Below are 22,579 nucleotides of genomic sequence, written 5' to 3' on the forward strand. Positions count from 1 at the left end.
ATTTTTTTATTATTTTTAATTTAACATTTTTCATAAAATAGTTGTAGTTTATGTACAACTCAACCATTGAAAAAAGTAGTAAACAAAACATCATTAGGGTTGCTAGAACATCATTAGGGTTGCTAGAAGAGCGTTCCATTGGGTTGCCATATTGGCGACAAACTCGGGGGCACACTAATCTTCACTTCAACGAAGAAATACACTTTATAATCCGGGAAATATCCAGCTAGAGAAATGCCCAATTTTTTAAATGAACAAATTTAAATTAGTTCAATTAAAAAACAAATTTCCAATAGCAAAAATTCTGCTTATTACATGAAATATTATCAAGTGCACCAAATTATACTATGTATAATAAATATTATTTAAAATATTAATAACACTCCTACCCCAATATCATTGGAACCTGCGTGTTATGATTTGTTTTCCCCTATACGCCCTTCTGAGAACACCGGTCGAAAAGAGAAACCAGACTACTATATTGTAATGAAAGTCTACTATATTGTAATCATAAAAAAATCTATCTTGAAATTTCAATAAATTTTCAGCTTTTAGACCTTTATCAGTCCAGAAAATTACAATTTCGGAATTATGACTGTTTGTGAACAAAATGCGACAAATACTGTAACACAAAAACTCGAGATAGAAATAAAAAAAATATCAAGAGATCTTTGCATACAAATTGGCACATCTCTAATCAGTTTTCGGCGAAATTCTTCAAATGGCAGTCAGTTTATCTGTTTCGTTCGTATTCACATGGACACAATCATTCAAAAACACAATGACATAAAAAGATGAAATTTTGATATTATTTTTATAACCAAAATTGTAGACATATATTAAAGTTTGAACTAAATCCATCATCAAATTGAATATGCATCTATATATATTCATGTGTATGTCCTTGGTAATAGAAAAATTCTTATGCGTTCGAAATTTAAAGAACCCATAGCATAATTATTAATACCTCAAATTCTCATATTTAAAATTTGGTCTTATTCATAAAATAACATACTAAATTCCATAGATCAAAGTAGTTGCATTTTTAAGCAAGAGCGTTCACATATACATTAATATACAGATAAACAGATGGTTACCAAACAAACATACTTGATCTAAAATTCTTTACACATTTATATTGCCTCAGAAATCAGAATTGCCAGCAATCGCCGTGGTTCAATCGGCAGAACATCTCATTTCTGATTGGTTGGTCCATGGTGCGAATCCTAGCCACGATGTTTTATCCAAAGATTGTAATTCTTTTCTTTAAAGTGGTATCTATTGTTTATCTAAGATCCGGAAGGTTCTAGATCTTTCTTAAATATTCAAATTGGATTGTTCTCGAGGATTCTATATGTGTATAAAAGCTGAGTCCCATCAGTGACGGGTAAGTTCTCAGTCTCTTTCTGATGTGGGTTGCTTCGTTCTAATAAATCTAATTATTTGTTTAAATTAACGGCGTAGTTCTTTAAATCTTCATGACAATATTGTAATGCTAAAATTTTATATTAAATTTCATTTATCTAAGACTTTGCATTTTTGAGTTATTGTGTTCATGTGTACACGTGCAGACAGGCTTCCTTTGAATGGATTTTGCCAAAATTTGTTAGAAATTTATAAATTTGATATTATGACTTCATACCAAATTTCCTCCTTGCAGCTCAATGTGTTTTTGTGTCATTGTGTTCACAGACAAAAGAACAAATAGATATAATTTCAAAAATGTGCTTTTTCGAATAGCGGCCATGGAGATGTTAAACGTAAAGATAGAATTGGTGGAATATTTTGACGATTATTATATTTTCTCTTTGTATAGCAAGTAAAAAGAAATTGAATACTTACCTTAAGATCTTCTATTTCTACTTTGTACGCTTCCCTGATGCTGTCTTCGTTAACTTGATCAGTTTCGAAATGCAATTTTTGTTCATACAAGTCTTTGAGAGTTTGTATTTGTTCCTCGTATTCGTTCTGAAATAAACAAAAAAAAAATTTTTTTTGAGGGCAATTACTAAAACGTTAGGAAATATTTAATTAGAAACAACACATAACATAATAGACAAAATATTTTAGAAATACCATTTGTAAAAAATATTTAAATTAATTCATGCCACGTAAACAATGCAAAAATTTTTAAGCATTCTCCTTTATGCAGGCTAAAGTTTCTCATGCATGATCATGCAAGGTTTATCAATTATGCTCTTTACTTCTTTCAATTCTTTATTCACAAGAAAATATATTCAAAGATTTTCTTAAGCACATTAAAAATGATTCAAATCGAAAATTTCCAAAATCTATATTTCACAACGTCGATAATATCAAATATATTTCATAAAAATTACATGTTTTTGGCTTTCATAAAGACTTTATTACAAAGACTTGATAATAATTCTTTGATATTAACTTTCAGTCCTTTAAATTTATAGTTTAAAATCTATGATTAAAAGAATCAAAATGTTTAAATTTTATGACAGAATTTTTTAAAAATAAAATGACTCATTTTGCCATTGTGAAATCGTTTGCAATTACATCTACTGCGAAATATAAAAAGAACACGTTTATTTACAGAAACGCTCCTTTACATTTTTTAGTAATAAATTTTGATCGAAATAATGTAAATAAATTTATTATGTATTATTTTTTTCAAGAAATTAAAGACGATAAAATTAAATCCAAATCCTTACTTTTAAGCGCTGCAATTGTACTGTGGTGGATTCTAATTCGTTTTCCTTTTGTAGCATTTCTTGTTCGTGTACTTTGTTCTGAAAAAAATTTAAAAAACGCTTGCTTTTGAGAATATCTTTTTGCTTTGAAGAAAATCATTAAAAGGAATTGATTTTAAAATTTGCAGATTGATTAAAAATAATTACAGGTTATTTTTTTAATATTTAGGATAAATAGAGAAAAATAAAACTTTATATTATATTTTTAAGGTACGAATGTATATAGAATTTTTTTTATTGGAAAAGATATGGAAGTAGCTTTTGGAATCATTTCAAAAAATAATATACACACTCTTGATTAGAGTTATTCACCGAGAATTCATAAACATCAAAATAAGTCATTTAATTATATTGAAAAGTAAGCATTCTTATTTCTCAAATTAAAATAAATTAACATGATTTGTATATATTGCATTTATATAAATTTATATTTGCATTTATATACATTTTATTCTGTAGCAAATGTATATAATTTTTTTATTATAGTGCGTCTATTAAAAAAGAAAATTAAAAAAATTCCGCAGATCTGTAGTGTATCACATGCAAAAGAATTTAGATATTTATTTTAATTATAGTATTTTTATATTTGGCAGCATTTGTAATAATTACTTTAACGTTTCTTTAAGAATCGTTTGGTTTTGTTCTTTTCCTATGACTATATTAGAATTCTGAATATAGAGATGGAACTAATAGAAAGATAGATGTATTATTCTAATAAGAAGATTAATTAGAGGAATTTCAGCTATAATTTATTCGTAAGTAAAATTATATATAGTATATTTTTATGATATCCATAACTATAATTTATATGAAAATGATGCGATTCTGTCAATCTGTAATAAATATATGAAGAATATATTGAAATTTTTCGTTTGTAAAAGAAAAATTGTATTAGCTTTTTTCTAATTAAGACAATGATTCTAATCAAAAACAGAATTGTATTTTAATTTTAAATAATTTCTCAAAAAAAAAAAAAGGCTGAAAAATATTAAAATTAGGAAGGCCAGTATTAAAAGTTTTTCTAACATCTTTTACAATGTTTTAATTTTTTTCGAAAGTTTATTTTTTTTATTATAAGTGCAATTAATTTCCTTTATGAATACAAAAATTATAAATTACATTAATTGCATTAAATGTAATAGGCTTTTTCATAGAAATTCTTCTATGCGAACGCTATTGTTTTAAGCTCGTGTATATATATATATATATATATAATATTTTTCCTAGTTCATGCATGATTATTATACAAGTTCTTACGTCCAGTTATTAAAATTTAATAATATGTCATCAAAACTGAAAATTAGGATATTTAAAAAAAGAAATATATTTAATATTGTTATCTAAATAAACTTCCCCATTTTATACCTCATAACTTTGAGGTAATATTTAAGAGTATCTAACTTTTTACTTCTTATTTATCTTTCAACAAGTAATAAATTCAAGCAATATATTTTAAGCACGGATGAGATAATATCAGAAAATTACCACACAAAAATAGTGCTTATATTAAAAAAAATATTGTAGTAATAATTTACCTACTGCGAGGGAAATTAAAATTTGAAAGGCTTTTAGATGATTTCTTATAATGTGAATCGTTCATTGAAATCTATTCATTCATTTAAGATTAAAAAAACTACGGAATTAATGCATCTCCATGTGATCTCCATCTTCAAATATGCAGAACCAAAATAATTTCAAAATATCTATTGCATATTTTGCAACAAGGAAAAAAAATCGTGATATTATAATATAATGTAACACAACATGCAATTAGATGTTAATTTAAAATCTTTGTTACATTTGTTATGTAACTTTGACATCATATCTATTAATTTCATTAATATTAAAGAATCTTAATATTCAGGATCAATGACTTCTGTTTAAAATAAAAATCCAAAGATAGTAATGTTTTTGATTTCATTATGAATTTTCAAATGCAAAATATTATAATTTAGAATTTCAATTTCTAAAAATGTTTTTCAAGAATGGTGTTATTGAAATCATGTTTCTGATAGGAAATCCAAAATCATGTGTTTCTATTCTTTAAATACTTTTCTTTCGTAATTTTTCAGCACAAAAATTTATTTCTATAGTCAGAAATATATTACAGGTGTCAGCAAATTTTTATGCAATTCTTCCACACATCATAGCACAAAACATTTTATTTTATATTGAAGCTACGCAAGTAACCGATTTTTTAATAAATTAAAGACTTATTAGTGTTCTTTATGCCAAAAATACACAAATGGCTATTGATTACAATTAATCATGCTTTTATTGCTTTCGAATTTATATTTTTTATTGTAGTAATAAGTAACATAAACCAAATTACTTTTTTTAATTAATACTTTTAACCTTATTATAGAAAATGTTTCACAAAATTTACTTACACTTTTAGTCAAACATTCTTCTAATTGTTGCAGTTCTCGAGTATACTTTGATTCTAAAGCTTGTTTCTCCAGCTCATGCTGCTTTTCTGATGTACAAAATTTCTTTATCCATTTTTCGCATTCAGTACATGTAATACTGTTATTGCACGCGTCCTTCAAATTCCTTCCAGAAGAGCTTGAAAAATGACTATCACAATTGCTACAACTACCGCTTAAAACTGTTCTCATATTCTCAGCTTGGAAGTTCAGCATTTCACTTTTACGAGGATTATAAAAATTGTACTTATGAATGTATTCTACCCAGTTCATCTCCTGGGAAGGGTCAGACAAAAGATTATTGAGTAAGGTACACTGCAGACATTCGAAAAATCCTGGACTGGATAAAAAGTTCGATTTATTAAATTGGAGAGTTTTCCAAGTCTTATCAATGTATTCTTCGTCTGAAAGTACTGTATCGGAACTGGCATCAGAAACTGTTTCATCAAATATTGACTCTGAGAATAAACTATTTAAAATAACATACGAAACATTAAAGAAGGATAGTTCAGACACACAGTTGGTGATTTCCAAACGTTTAGCATCACTCAAACTCAACAATGAGATAGCACTTTCATGCACCATAGGACATTCATCTTTCAGTTCAGCCATAAATTTTTCAGAACTGTCCTTTATTGCTTTCTTAACTTCCGAACACCACAAATTGACTTTGTCTCGTTCTGCTTTAAGTAAAAAGGAAGTTTGGTTTCGTATGCCAGAAAGTTGTAATTCAGCAACCCGGTGGATATCTGTAGCGGTTGATGTAATATATTTCTCTAAAGAGTTAACTGTTAGTGGTTTATTTACATTACTATCTTTTACAGGTACTTCGATCAATGTATTACACAAATATTCATATTTGGTCTTTTTAGCTTCTGCCAGCGAATTCAAAATATGAGATCTTTGGTCATTTAAAAGCTGCAACCTTTCGGAAACTGTAGAAAACTGTTCATCTTCTTCATTTTGAGGAAGAAGTTTCTTTATAATAGGGCAAAAGAACCGAATTTGGGGGATGCCAGAAATCACATCTAAAACAGTTGAGATATCCTTATTTTCATATTCAGCAAACACTAAACATAAAGTTTTAATTAAGACTTTAAAAGCACATTCCATTACATCAAATTTGACTAAAGAATCGATACTGTCCACGCTGTCAACCCTCTCTAGAAGCCTCATAGCCTCAAATGCCATCAGCAAAGAATGGCATGTCTTTGCTTGCTTTGGTTCTTCAATGCCCTTCGGAGTTTCCGAACACATAGATGTTAACAGATCGATTACATTCTGAATAAGTACGTTTTTCTCATTGGCTAAGCTAGTTCCTTGTTTACAAATGTTACCCAAAGAAGTTTTTAACCATTTCAGAACCTTGCTCATTTTTCGAATAAATATACTTTGGCATTCTGAAAAATTAGCTGGGTATGCTTCTAAATATTTATTAATGCTTTTCAGATTCTTGTCAAGAGTAACAGCCCATGAATCATCTGACACCTCATCCATAGCACTAGATTCTTCAGCGTCTTTGACTTCCAATCTGATTCGAGGGCTTTCTCTTTCACTAGAACTGTTACTTTTTTCTGTGACTACACTACCAACGCTTTGGACTCTCGATACCAATGACTGCAATCGCGAAAAGAAACCTTTGGTAATATTAGATGATTGGTCAGTTGATGTACTAGTATTGCTAGCATCTGACAGTTCAGGTGATTTAACAATTTCGTCACGATTTGGTTGTACATCAGAAGAGCTATTTGCTGTTGAATCTTTGAGAATCGCTGTTTCAATTTCAGAGATTTTCTTTTCCAAATCACATAATTTAAGTTCATATTCTTTTGTTATAGTGAGACCTTCTTTGTTTTTCAAAGAGCTTCTTTTCCTTTCTTTGCTGTCACTTTTCAGAGACTTTTGCTTCAATTGCCGGTAATTCTTCTCCGCAAGAGTATATTTGGCAGTCAAATCGTCGATTTTAGCCGTCATTAAAGCTATCTGGGCATTGTGGTTCTCCTCTTTAACTTTCATATCCTGCTGGAGTTTATAAGAAAACATTTCTAAATTGTCAAAGTTAGCATGAGCTTCTTTTAGCTCTTTCTTCAATTTTCGAATTTCATCTTTGGCTGCCGCTAGCTTAGATTTAACCCTGAAGCACATACGGCATTCCGAACTTGCTTCTGAGTTGGAGGTTGAAGTATCAGAATTTCCACAAGGGGAAGATTTGCCAAAAGAAACATCAGGTGTTCCAAAAATCATTTCTTTTCCATTTAGATCTTTATCAGGCGACTGGTCTTCAAAATCTAATCGAAAAGCTATTCTTTCATCAACTCTCGAATGATCATCGAGTGGCTCATCTTGCAGTTTCGTAGATGAAACTGAGTGATCCCCATTGATCAGTTGACGCGATATTTCATCACTGTAATTTTCTTCTTCATTTATAATTAGATTATCCTGAAAAGAATGAAAAAAAAAATCTTTAACTCTTCAAATTTAATTGCAAAAAAAAAAAAATTATAACTTATTCTTTTGTTTATTTTTTTTTTAATATTATAAGCAGAGGAAGGATAAAAATTATAAGTCACTCACAATAAACCCGCACTTATTGTCAGTGCATTTATTGAATTCGAGTTCAAACTTTTATTTAATTTAGTAATTTATCAGAATTATGTACTTAATGAAACTGTAAATATGCTTAAATTTAAAAAGACCAACAAAAAAGCTACAGCAACATAATTTTAAATATAGTGCATTATTGAGAGAAAAATAAAAGATTTGCAAATCGCGTACTTTTTTTTGGAAAATAGTTTATCATTTGCAGTATGAAATAAATTGACAATAAAACAATTTATTGTTTATACGTTGTTACTATGGATGCTATTCTTAACAGTAATATTATTAAGAAAAGTGATTTCAGATTTTCAAAGAAAAAGTAAATAATAAAATAATTTTTAAATTGTTAAAAAATAATTAAAATAAATAAATAATTAATATTAAGAGATAAAAATTTAAATTAATTAGAATTAAATATTAAAAATAAAATAAATAAACAATGAAATTAAATAAGATTAAGAGATAAATAAGAATTGATTAATAATTATTATACTAATTATCATAAGTAAATATTATAATAAATATTATAATAAAAATTTAAATAATTAAAATTATTTATTTAAATAATTAATTTTATTAAATTACTTATTAATATAAATTAATTATATTAAATAATATAATAACTAAAATTATTATATAGCTATTCATTAAAAAATAAAGAAATATTTTTCAAGTTATAAACATTTTACCAAAATAAATAATTATAATTTGAAGAAAATTTTTACACTACTCTATTTTAGCCACGGTGTAAAAATTAGATGTTAATTGTTACAATACTAATAAACTTAGCAAATCTAAACAAAAAATAAGATTCCCCTAATTTTTATGCATATATCTAAAAACTTTGATTCCATAATGATAAAAAAACTTGAATTTTTAAGATTTATTTAACATTTAAAATCTGAGTTAAAATTATAAAAATAAGGATACCTTATCATAATTCAAATCCTCATGATTGCTGGAGTCATTTGCTATAAAATCTGTAGGAACTGGTGCCGATGTCTTCTGACCACAGCTACTCCGACTTCTCGATTTTTCTTTCACTAAAGACATCATGTTTCGATTTATTGGGGGAGATGGGGGTAAAGTTCTAGGCGACGACGATAGTTCGCTGACCTAGGACAGGGAGACATATAAACTTGAGAATTTTTTATGATTATTAAAATCTAAAACATTAGAAATTTCTCACGCATTTAAAAATCACCAAAGTATATACTTTAAATTAAAATGTATACAAAAATTCATGTATGGGAATAGCAGTGTATTTAAGACAGTATAGTCAGGTGATTGCAACTACCAACATTTAGCACAAAAGTGCGCGAAATCTAAATTAAAAAAACTGCAGCAAAATATATTCAGGATAATTAAAATAAATATCTAATAATCTCCTTTTTCCAGGCAGTATGTATAATCTAGGATTCTTCGAAACGCTGTAATTCAATATGAAATATTGTACATTTTTTAGGATTACCCATAATATTAATATATTTCGTCTTTATGCATTAATTTTATGAGCTCAGCCAATGTGAGAATTCCTTATTTCAAAACCCGGGGTAATATTTTCATACATGAAAACAGAATGTAGGTTTAGTTATATTAACGTCCCGTTTTTTTTTAAGGCAACACTAGGGCTATTTTGGGACGGACCTCGTAATTTTGAACCGCGGTCAGATGACGAGGACGACATCTGAGCTGGCACCCCCCTCTCCACACCACACCACACCAGTGGGAGGACGTTTGGTCATGACGGATTTAGCGTGCAACAGACCCCCTTACACGACGGTTCTTTGGAGGAATCGGGTCACGAACCTGAAACCCTCCGGTTCCGAAGCCGAGACCTTACCACCAGGCCACCGCGGACGAAAACAGAATGTAATCGTTCTATCTATATTAATAATTTGTCACTATTTACTTTTCTTTCCTGATTTTAGCTATGTGTTCGAACTATGTTTGGACCTAATGTGTTTAGCTATGTTTAGACCTAATCAGGGCTTTATCGAACGTGGCGATTTGGAGCTCATTTGGGTTAAAACAAAATTTTCGTGACAGCAGAAAATTGTGATTATGGTTGATTTTGTTCTTCAAAATAGAGTAATATATGAAATCTTTCGTAGATAAACGTATAATTTTATCAGAATGAATTTTCTTCTTAATTCCATAAAATAGCGCTTTTTTTATTTTTACTTTTATTGTTTTTATTAGAATAGAATCTCGACAATCTAGAGATAAGAGATGAAATTGACGGGATAATGTAAATTTATTAAAAATGCATTTTAGTAATAAATAATTACCATGTTCATTGCGAAAATAATATAAAGTTACAGAAGATTATGTTATATGAAATGAATATTATAAAATAAAATTCAAAATCTGAGCAGAAACCTGCTTACGTCACGCCAATGTCACTGACATTCGAATGGAGTGATTTATTTATTCTTTAAAACTTTTGATTCGCTCTGCTGAAAAAATTTCATTATGAGATCGATTGGATTAATACAGCACTGGATTTTAGATAGTTTACAATACAGTTGCTTGATTTTATTTCGCAAAAGTCGTTTTTCATTCTTATAAAAAATACATTTACCGAAATTTAATCCTTAAAGTCCTTTGAATTCAGAAATAATCATTAAACTTTGCAACACACGGGACTTTATAGTGAAATGTTCAGTTAGAAATTTATTTCAATACGTAACTTACTTAAATAAGTAGAAATTTTTAATTAATTTAAAACAAAAAGATTTTTATGCCAATGGAATTAAAACCAGACTCGATAAGTAACCTTCCAAATAAAATTTATCTTCTAATATTGTAAGAAATAATTAATACAATGCAATAGCTAAAAATAATTAGTATAGCTAATAGTTATCATTATATTATATTAGTTTAAAGAATAATTCATAAGTTTTCGTTCTGTTACATACAGCCTATTTTCAAAACAACCAGAATTTCAAAATAATAATTCATTTTTGTCTCGGTAAATGAATAGAAAAATATTTTTTTTAAGGATACCAAAAGACTTAAATTAGTATTTGCTAAAAAAAAATTCCTTTAATGCATTAAATCATCTGTTCTTTACTTTTAAGAATTCTTTTGTGGCACATACTAGATGATTTTGTTAAAAGAAAAAGGCAAACAGGAATTGAATCGCGTGTACAGGAAGTCTGGAAATCCCACACAAATGTCAATTTTCTTTCAGAATCAAATTTCATGATGTTATATTACGTCATTTTGAATGTGGAAACATTGTTGATTTATATTCTTTTCGCATCCGTATCATGAGGTTAACTGCTATTAATAATTAGTTAAGTTCTGTAGGAAGGAATTATGACGCCTTACGGATATAAATTTAACTATGCTAGTAACTATCGTAAAGGTCAAGCTACGCTTCTATACAAGTAGCTTCCTCATTAGGAATTAATAAAAATATTTAAAATAACATAATAAATGTACAAACTATTTCTCCCCTTTTCTGTCAAAAAAAAAAAAAAAAAGAAAGAAATTGCAGAAGCAACTTTTATAGTAGATTGCTGATTTAGCGATTTTTAGATAGTAAGATTTTTTTTTAAAGATCTTAGAAACAAGTTAATACAACAGCAATCCTCAGATAATTAAAAAAATGATACATTTGAAATTAAATACAAAAATTTTCAGTAAATAAAAGTTAAAAGAAATTTTAAAAATATTTTTGTCCGACTGCTCATTTATGAGCTGACGAATCGGAAATGCGAAGGATTTTCCTAAATCATGAATTCGAAGAACGTTAATCTTTTAAAAAGCCATTTTTTTCCAGTCATATAGCATAATAAAATATTTCTAGGATTGAGATTGACTTTAGAAAACTGATTCATTTATCTTATTAGATAAATTTAATTCAATTTATTAATTAATTTGATTAATTAATAAGTAACAAATCAAGGGACAACATTCTGTATGAGATAAGGAACTGACGCATCTAAATTCTTGTCTTATTGAAAAATTTGTCAGAACTTATATCAACCCACGTAACTTCACACAAAGATTGATGAATTTGGTAGTGAGCGCACTTTCCATGGCCGCAGAAAAGGTTAAATAAGATATAAAGGTACAATAGATTTTTCCAAATCAATCAAAGTCAGTTTGAAGTCCTCAAACTTCATCTATTTTTGGTAGTCCAAAACTAACTTAAATCAATATAAAGACATCTCTAAAAAAATAAATAAATAAAGCTGAAAAAAAATTTAAAACACATACCTCATCTTCATCCACCAATGAAAAATATTCAGACTGATCATCACTGGAGGTGGAAGAAGTTTCCAGAAGCGTGTTGCCATAGACATATGACAAAGAAGATAGACTAGACGGAGATGATATTCTCTCAGGTAACGTGAAATTACTAGAAGGAGAGGATATTCTTTCTGTATGATGGTAATTGTGTTCAGGTAGTACGATTTCGCTGCAAATAAAATCTTCCTTTGATGCTGAACTCCACAGGTTGGATGCATAATTTAAAGCTTGGATCCAAATTTTTCTGAAATCATCTGTTTCTGTAGCTAGAACATGTTTCTTTCCGTCCCAAGTCTGGAATACATTAAAAAGAAAGCAAGACATTTTTAAGTGTCACTAGATCTATATCAGTCAGAATTGATATTTATTTTAGTTCTTGAAAGCAGACAACAAATTCAAAATGGCAATCATTAATAGCGGAAGAATCAGATATTAAATTAATTAGACTTTGAAAAAAGTATCAGGTTCTTGTTAATTACAAGAGAGAATAAAAGATGGTCATTATTCTTATTTCAAGAATGGAATTGAATATCCATTGATCCAATTGAATATCCATCTTATTTCAAGAATTTGAATTTGAATATCAATAATGAAATGAGAGCCAAATGAATTCCGAATATATATGTATAGAAACGCTCCCTATTGCAATGGTTTTCGTGATAGTTTTAAGCAGGCAAAAAATCTTGAGTAATTTCTTTTGTAGATGAGCTCTCTAGTTTAGAGGAGTTGTAAAAGAGGGAGGGGGTGATAAAATATTCATTTTTCGATTAATTTCTTACGACCAAAGATAGAAAAATAAATTAAGCCTTACTATAAAAATTTGTATAATTAATTTTTTGATAATTGCAATTCTTTAGTAGGTAACGGTCGAAAAGTGATTTTCAACTTTTTAACATCCAATACTTTTTAATCTATGGATGAAACCCACCGTTGGAAAGCTCTTAAATAATGATGATAAAAATCAGTGAAAGCTTATAGAAATTTCAATATTAGATACGTAATTTTTTATCTTGTATTTTCTTCAAATAATACTTGAAGGATAAAAATGAAATAGGAAAAATGTGAATATTGTTGCTTAAATTAAAAACGACAACGGGATTTTAGAAATACTTAATCGTCATCGAAATCTTGGAAAGAAGTGGCTTGCCAGCACCTGTTTGTTTCTAACTGATCCCTAGAGAAGCTTCAAATGTGATTTTATAATGTAAAAATTTTGCAGTGTGTTTAAGTAATTAATAAAGGAAGCTAAATTTAAGTAAACTTAAAATATTTTTAATCATTCAAACTACTGTAGAAAGAAAATAGAGATATTAAGATCACCAAGTCATGGAAGTATTCCTTTCAAAACAGGAAAACCGAATAACGCAGAAAAAAGTGCCAAAAAATAAAAGGAAGAAGAAACTGACAAACAGTTTTCTGTAAAAACATAATTTAATCGTTGCCGTCTATTAATTCCTTCATAATGTTGATGCAGATTAATTTTGCATTGCAACATTAAGGGGTGCTATAAATAATAAAATTTTCCCTGAACATCCAAATGTTAAGGGGTGCTATAAATAATAAAATTTTCCATGAACATCCAAATGTTAAAGTTATTGATCTACATAAGATATACAGAGAAAAAGATTAAAAAAAAAGACACTCACTTTTTCCTCATTTTCTGATGTGCAATAAATAGAGGTACACATTAATATTAATCACGTATTAATACTAACCACTCTTTACATAAATTGAAAAAAATTATGGCCTTAAATATCACTAATTTACAAGAAAAAAAATCCCTTTCGGCAAGCTGGAAGGCAAAGGTAGATTTACATCTAAATTACTATCTGGCAACATAAATTGTTGATGTTAGGAACAGTCAAAATTAGGGCGTGAAAATCACTTTTCAATCCCTAACTTTTAAGATATTGCAATTGTCAAAAATTTTTAAATACAAAAGTTGTTCGTCTTAATGAGGCATTAATTTGGCTGCTTGGGTTTCTTTTTCTATCTTCAATATTAAGAAAGTCATAGCGAAATGAAAATTTCACCTCCCCCACCATTTCCACCCCCTTTGAGCTAGATGGCTTATTTATGAACTCATTCGAGGTTTCTATATTTCTTACAACATATTTCATGCCGGCTAAAATCCAAATAAAATTACTCCAGTTATCCTGTTTGCAAGATAACATGGGCAAAGCGTTATACGCATATATGCTTATATTCATAATATAAACTTTTGAATGAAGTGTGGTTTTGGTTCTAGAGACATAATCGGGGGAGGACTGAAGAAATTTTCCTGAAGTCTCGTCATGAGAACCATTGCAATAGATAGTCGTCGTATACGAATCTACCTAATGAGAGTCAAAATTACATTACAAATAGATTGCTAAAATGTTAAATATAATTAAGCTAAATTAAGAGTATTTATAAAAGGATAAATGTCAAAAAACTAACATAATACAGTTTGAAATCTCATAATACAATAGAGTAATCAACATAAAGAAACAGCTTTTTTTATAGTTCTGTTATTAATGCGTGGCTCCAGCACATTAATAACGGAATCAACAATTCGGAAGCAAGTACTCCTGTTCAATTCGAAGAAAATAACCTTGCTGAACTTCAGTGCAGTCCAAAATGATTAAACATCTACCGGCAAAAGACACCCTAAAGCCGAATTAAAATTCATTCAAGGTCGCCATCAAAAGATGTGTGTGGCCAGAATTCATAATGCTTAGAGGCAAGTAATTCGATCCTTCACAGTCTACAGGCGTAGGTGTGGTACGTGGGTGTGATAGCAGAATGCCACGGTCTAATACTGGCTGTTTTGATTAATAACTGCCAGTTTTTTTTGTTTATATTCATTTCTTTACTGTTTCTAAACAATTTGAGCGTGGAGTTCATTAACGCACCATTACGTGAAGTTCTGTTTTGAAATTTTAGAAACGGCAGAATGATAAATAACGAGCGATTTATGAAAGGGCGATTTTGGATCTTTAATGTTGAAATCATGTTCCAGGAATAGATATCTCTAAAATTATCTCTTTAAACATAAAATTCTCTATTAAAGCTAAAACTTTTACAGCCTTTTCTAGCATATTGTTTCCGTTATTCAAGCTCCCAATTTTGAGCCATGAAATAGGTCTCAAATAATCGAAATTTTAAAAAAATTTTGTTCGAAATTAATCATACCAGAAATGGAGTCATTTCAGGAAATCTCACAATCACTAGACAAAATTAACTTCACACTGCTTTACACTAAACTATGACGTCACTTTCTCCAGTAAAGCCAAAAGATAGAATCAAAATTTAAATGACGTGCGGAACTTGGTGTTTGCTATGTAAACTTGTATTAACTCTATCGAACATATTAAATTAAATCAAAAGTATGTGAGTTAATGCTGTTAGTAAAATACAAATAAGTTACTTAAAAGTGACATTATACTAATTTTCCTCGAGAATAAAATAATTTATACAATGAAAATAGAAATATAATAACATCATTAAAGTTTTAGCAGCAGAATTTAGGAAATTCGAAGATAACGAATATATTTTTCTTATCAGATTAGTCAGAAACTAACCTGATTAAAAAAATATCCACCATTCTCTGACTGAAGGACTTTTATAACAGTTACAAAGCATTAGCTAGAATTTGATCAGAAAAATATCCATGTATTTCAAATGTATAGATACAGATTTTGGCTGATACCAGACTTATCATTTTAGACAATATTAGTATTTTTGTATTATAAGAATCGGTTTTACACTAAAATATGAAAAGCTATACTAAGAGGACAATGATAACAGACCAACTCAAAAGATGTTCCAAAATTGTTCAGTTATTATTATATAATTTTTAATTATTCGTTTATCTCTGCTCTGAATTCTGACATCGAATCAAACAGCATAAGCTACAGAATTTGCTTTACAAATTTATTTGAACTTTTCACTTTTATTACTTATTCTACAATAGATGACGGTAGACATTTCTATATTCAAAACGATTTATAAGGAAAGAAGTATTTAGTGCTCATTTTCTAAATATTTAAAAAAAAATTCTTTGTTTAGTGTTTTTTTTTCTTTCTAGCATCTTTTTAAAACAAAAGCAGGGCATGAACATAATTTACTGCTTTGATAATATTTTGTAGTGATATAACTTATAATGACACGAGCAAAACACAATAAAGAATAGATATTTATACAGCATGTGATAGAATCTTTAATTATATATAAAGTGTCTTCGTTCTAAAGCCCTTTTTATGAATCTTCTTTCAACATGGGCTATTGCCCTACATAAATTTTTCCAGAATATGAGCAAAAGATAATTAACTTCAATTGCATTTAAAGCCTGTTTTTTTAAAAGCCTTTTTGAAAAGCCCTCGTAGTTTCAAACCACGACCAGATGGTAGGAAAGACATCTGAACCAGAACTCATCTCCAAATTTCTGCACCATGCCAGCGGTTTGACATTTGATCCCGACAGATTTAACATACATCCTGCCAACTTGCATAGCGGTTTTGGGCTTTGAACGTGAAATCTTTCGGTTCCTAAATCAAAATCTTACTAGCAGACCATTGCAGTCCGAAAGGCAATGCAATCAGTCATCTTGATTTAAATTATTAAATGACAACTTTTTCAAATAAATGCTTTTAACTATGAGGTCACTGAATGTTCTTAGCTAATTTTCAATGCTGTTTACGCGGAATGTCTAAACAACATCGAAATATTTATTTGTGACAGTCAATATCAAACCAAGTTCATGGTACGGGGCAAAAATCTGGGGCGGCTTTTGGATGCTCACTTGAATACACCCGAATATGCCTCATATTATATATATATATAAAAGCAACGGATTCATTACACTACAATTTCAATTTATCATCTGTGTAAACAATCAACTACGGAATAAAATCTTTTATTTAAAACGGAAGTGATTTAACTTTATAGGACTGCCTGGTCGGGTATAAACATGTATTACGTCCTTCAATAGTGATTTAGTTATTTGCACAAGTGCTAGTGACTATAACTTCTTTCTGAACGCTTTTATTTTACTTCTCTCATGCTAGTAAATTCTTTATAGTCTTAAATATTAAAGTTCATAAGTTGAGTCGAGTCGAGCATTGTTGTTGATAGCGCCATATTTTATTATTTTTAAATTTTGATCATCAATTGATCGACCAAAACTATCAACTTATATACGAAATAACTTTAATTGATTTCGTATATAAGTTGTTATCTCATAACAGATCATAAAAATATCTTATTGCAAGCGTTATAATATTTATTATAAAAAGTTAAAACATATATTACAACACTCAAAAGTAGAAAAACTACAAAAACAATATGGAAAGCGTTTTTCAAACAATCTTTATAGCACAATTAAAAGCAAAAAGAATTTTTTAAAATAAAAAATCAGGACATTGAGAGAAAATAGTAAAAGCGTGAGGTACCGAAAACAATGCTATAAAGAAATTAGGTCACGATGAATATTGCAGGAAAGATAATTCTTAAACATTCGTTATAAATATGACAAAAATGTAATTAAAATTCCACTTTAGTTAGAACATTCTTTTCAGAACTCACGCTTTTAAGATTTTATTTCCACTTTTTCAGCACATTAATAAAACCTAATTTTAAATTTTTTCTTTTTAAAATTTTGTTATTTAATCCCCATTTCTGAAATCAAATCGTTCCACATTACTTTTATATAAGAAAAGCACTTACTTGCAGACAAAAGGCATAATACCGATCAGATTCAATTTCCTTGATCGTGCTCACTTGATTGAGATCTAGAATGCCATCCATGATCCCGCAATGCTCCGCAGATGGATCTCGGTAATAGGTGAGCGAAGAGTCCCTCAAAACAAACCAATGTTTAGACCAGTCCTTATTGAACGTCTGCCGCATTAGCCAACCCGTGCGAGTGAAAACACCCTGGAAAACAATACCCCAGAAGTTTATTGTATTTTATTGAAAACAATTCATTAAAAAAGAAAGAAATGGAAGAAGAAAAGTATGATAGGTTCAATGGTTCTGTGAAGGAAATACACTAATATTACCTCATCTGAGATTACTTGACTGTTGTCTGAAGCTAGATTTGGTGCTTCGGAATTCGTTTTCTCATCCGATGGTACCTTAAAGAACAAATAAATGGCGAAATCAATATACGAAGGGAAAAAAAGCAATAATTATATGCATACAGAGTTTCCATTAGGCATGTAAATCTTTATATGACGTCCATAATGGTTTACTTGTAATCACAAGCACAAATAACGCCTTTGAAATGTAAGAACTCAAAAGAAAATTAAAAAATATATATCTGTGATATGTTAACATCTAATCATAAGATTATATTTCCTCAATATTTAAACATTTAATAATTTTTGAGAGCATATGAAATTTAAAATTTATTTGGTGCAAGTGATATTCCTATTTTAATATAAAATTAAAGTTACAGCTTTTAAAAGAATTCCTTGCATTATAACATTTCATATAAAAGTATTTTTAACATTTATACATAAATACTTTTTAAAAAATGCGTTTAATACGCGTTGACATTTTGTAGAGTTCTAAAATTTAATACTCCTTGACATTCTGATGATTTTTTTATTAACTCGTTTATAATGTTTACATCTAGAAACCATCAACAGCTGATTTGATATGTAATAATAAACTTTAATGTTTATTATAAGTACCGAAATTTTGCTCAAAACTGCAAAGTATATTTATAAAGATGGGAATTACTCCCATCTTGCCTAAACATTCGGAGTAATCTGAATGACCTATATTATGACAATAAGATGTGGGAAACGAAGGTTACAGTCCTACGGGTTATGACTGAAACAGACATATTCATCATGATTTAACCAATCTTGTTCGAGGTATGTTTTATCATATATATGGTGGTAACTCAACCCTACAACAATATTTTACCTACTAGAAAAATGAAATTTTGTTTATGATTATGCAACCTCTCCCTGGACAAATTTGTAATGCACCTTCTTCTCTGTGGTGGTAAATATGAAGCATAAGGAAGGTTTCAATGAAGATTTCTTGCCAGTTAAAAGATAGTTATATTTTTATTAATAAAAAAAGAGAAATTTTCATCCTAGGTTAATGCCGGATATACAATTTAATTTGCAATAAGAAATGTTTTTTATGTTGTTATTACCATTGCTGTTTCATTTGGTGTAGATGGCGCCCTCGTATTAGGTGTGGATGGAAGCTTCACCTTCTTAATAGCTGAACTCGAAGCACTTTGTTTGATTTTCCTATGACACGAGGAAGAACCCTTGAAAGAGTGGTAACGTCTGAGGCCGCTGACATGGTCCCTCATTTCCGAATGCGTTTGTGACGGTATGTTTTTTAAAGATTCAGATTTCCGCAGAGCTGTTTTTCCGGAACAATTCACTTTGCTTTTTGAATCTGAAATTTCGTTAGAATTTTCTGGAAAACAAAATGAATAAAGATGAATACATTTATGGCACAAGCAATCAACTTAATAACAATAGACTCTTTTAACAAAATCGAATTACAATTTTATTATTAATTGGACGCAATCTATATCTTTCTTGATAATAAAGAAAAATGTATGTTGGCGTTCCACATGGCAGACCGTTAGATATAGAGCTACTAAATTTGGCATATATATATTTTGGAGCGGATGAGATTTTTAATTAAAATTTTGATAATTAAAAAAATTAAGCGAAATTTTGACATTTCCTCTCATAACTATCGAAAATATTACAGACAATAAAATAAATTTTACCCCATCTTAAAAAAATTACATTTTCAATTATGCTAATTTAATTGCAATACAGTTTTTTAAAATCTATTTTTAAGCAATTTTTTAAAAATATTTTTAAACTCATTTTACAATAATATATTTCATTGTTGTAGAGATACTCCAACCATTTTTATGCAGATTTTTTCTTCCATTTCTGATGATGAAGATATAGACTGATTTTTCCTTGTTGAGTAGGTTTCTATCTAAAGCACGCTTTTACTAAAATTTCTGAAATTTTCTTCCTACTTACAGTAAAGGTTTAACTTTAAAATAAACAATGGCGAAATTTTTTTAAGTCCTTCTATTTTTAAACAATTTCAATAAGAAACTTTTCATATTAGGTGACGATTAGTCACTTCTATTTCAAACTAAAAGGTTAGGTGAGTTGATTAAAAATTGCATGGGCAAAAATTACAAACACGTATCGTATGATTCTCAAAATTTGTTTAAAAATACTTTCCTGTGGAAGTCGTTAAGAGAAAATTGCGTAAAACCTTTAACTGAAAATTTTAGCTACCATCAATCCTGGCGAACCAGCTGGTCGTCAGAGGCGTCTAGTATGTACTAAAGAAAACATCAAAGTGCAATATTTCGAAATACACAATTTTTTCGCAAAGTTTTACAGAACACCTAAAATGCTGCATTATTCCAAAATTAATTATTGCATTATAAATACTCAGCAGTTGATCAGCAGTGGCTAAAATACTGGAATAATTTGGAATAGTGGATCTGAAATCCATAAAATGATATTTCGCAGATTTCAAAACTGCAACCGTTCTAAGCAACTAAATCAAATGAAATTGCATATTTTAGTTTTCATGTGCAGGGCTACAAGCAACAATCCTCAGAGAAACTATTTACTAATTTCTGAAACTTTTATTTGTCATACTTAAAAACTTGTTTAAATTGGAAATAAATTAAATCTTTTTATTAAAATTAAAAACTTAAAAAAATTTATCCATCTTGCATAGTGAAGATTTCTTCATATTATAGGACAATAATTGCTATTTTTCAAATAACTGCCTTTACGTGCATTTCAAATGTACAATATTTTATCTTTAATGCCAAAGTAGCATTAAAACGTGAAAAATATTTAGAGTTTTTGATTAGAAATAAAAATCTAATATATGATCAATTAAATCATATTATTAATGGAATTATTGGCTTGCAAATTAAAATATGAAAAATAATTTTCATTTCAAAAATAATGATGAAATCAAAATTAGATAAATCAGAAACATGAATTAAACTATGTATGTAAATACATTCTCGATTAATAAGCCAAAAAGTCTTGTTATGATATTCTCACATAATACAGTTAACCTGGGGGAAAATAATTCAAAGTATGAAAAAAAAATATGTTCAATTAAAATCTCCGAAAAATTTCAAAAATTTGAAAATGTGAACGAACACCAAGGCTACTACCATAGGATAGTAAATGGAAACAACAGCACAGTGTGGATTTGAACTTTAATAAGCCGATATGAAACGAGCCAATGAATATGTATTCAAATTTCAGAAACTGAAAAATTGTTATTAATTAATTGATAATCTAATTTCTACTTATCTTAAAGTGTTCTGTATTTGTGTTATTCAATATCTAATTTTAATGCAATCTATTTAATTATTTCAAAATAGAATTGAGAATGAATTCAAAATCTTATCGTAAAACCACTGAAGGGAAAAATTTCGATATCTTTTCTACTCCGATGTAAACGGACACAGTTTTAGCATCGCTTCTGGTACATAAAATGCTTCCCGAAGTGAAATGAATTGAAGTTAAATTTTCTAAAATTTCTTCTTCTCGGCCACACATGTAATAAAATATATTTATACGAAACGCATGACGAAGATTTCAAATTATTATAACGCATATCGACAATACATTAAAAATACCAAATGACCGCATCCTCAATGAATAATTTAATTCACGGGTTTAGGTATATTATGGAAAGAAACAGAGAAAGCGTTGCAACAAATTAAATAATCATCATTCAAAACATATTTCATTATATAGAATATCTCTTACTAAAATAAATCTGAAATTTTTCAGAAATACCAGTGCAATTTTATCTTGTGTATAGAACTCTTTATTCACGATTTCATAGAAAAATATTTAAAAGGAAGAAAATTATAATGGCAACTTAAACACGGAAAATTGATTTGTCAAAATAAAATTAAAAGCAGACATTTTTCTCTACCGATTTTGAATAACCAACTTGATTTCCTGTATATAAAATGTTATCATCCTCTATTGATAAGGCGTATAAATATTTATCTTAACTGATCCATTTAATAAAGAGAAGAGTTCTTTTTAAATGAATGGTTATTTTGTGGTGCATTTTATCTATAACTCTTATCTCAGTTTCAAAAGTTTTCTAACAGTAAACAATACCATGTAGTTCAGTTTGTCAAGAGATTGCAGAAAACGCGTGAAGTTCCTGTGATATTGAAAACGCTTTTCTGAGAACTCTTTGATGTTCAAAGATGTTGGCTAAATTCCATTTTAGAAACTCTTTTTTTTTTCTTTTTTATGGAAAGCGAAATTCTGTGAAAAGTATCGCATTATGATGAGTAATAAGTATCTGATTAGAAAATCTCTTTTAGAGAATCAATTATGAAATATTGTTTTAGTTTTGAAGATAATGAATTTTTCACTTTGCTAAAAGAATGAAAAAACATGCAGATTTAATGAATATATATATACAGGATGTTACAAAATATGAGAATATCAGAAAAATTTTCAGGTTTTATAACAAACAGATGTAATATCAAAATACTATTTCTCATGATAGAAATGTGGG

The 22,579-nt window shown here is 28.6% G+C and overlaps 1 protein-coding gene across 2 annotated transcripts in view; it reads right to left on the bottom strand.

The window, feature by feature from the left end:
• The window catches only part of LOC129983845 (protein outspread-like), a 168,115-nt gene that overhangs the window by 11,956 nt on the left and 133,580 nt on the right, over positions 1 to 22,579 (bottom strand). Inside the window, exons 10-17 of one of the 2 annotated variants that reach the window (XM_056093504.1) lie at positions 19,161 to 19,435; positions 18,049 to 18,123; positions 17,714 to 17,923; positions 11,975 to 12,301; positions 8,675 to 8,860; positions 5,111 to 7,585; positions 2,682 to 2,759; positions 1,843 to 1,968 (exon numbers count right to left, since the gene is read on the bottom strand). In XM_056093504.1, the coding sequence (XP_055949479.1) occupies positions 1,843 to 1,968; positions 2,682 to 2,759; positions 5,111 to 7,585; positions 8,675 to 8,860; positions 11,975 to 12,301; positions 17,714 to 17,923; positions 18,049 to 18,123; positions 19,161 to 19,435 (3,752 nt within the window). The remainder of the gene's footprint in view (positions 1 to 1,842; positions 1,969 to 2,681; positions 2,760 to 5,110; positions 7,586 to 8,674; positions 8,861 to 11,974; positions 12,302 to 17,713; positions 17,924 to 18,048; positions 18,124 to 19,160; positions 19,436 to 22,579) is intronic. The other variant, XM_056093505.1, reaches the window with a different exon arrangement.

Source organism: Argiope bruennichi, chromosome 9 (assembly GCF_947563725.1).
Source record: "Argiope bruennichi chromosome 9, qqArgBrue1.1, whole genome shotgun sequence".
NCBI lineage: Eukaryota > Metazoa > Arthropoda > Arachnida > Araneae > Araneidae > Argiope > Argiope bruennichi.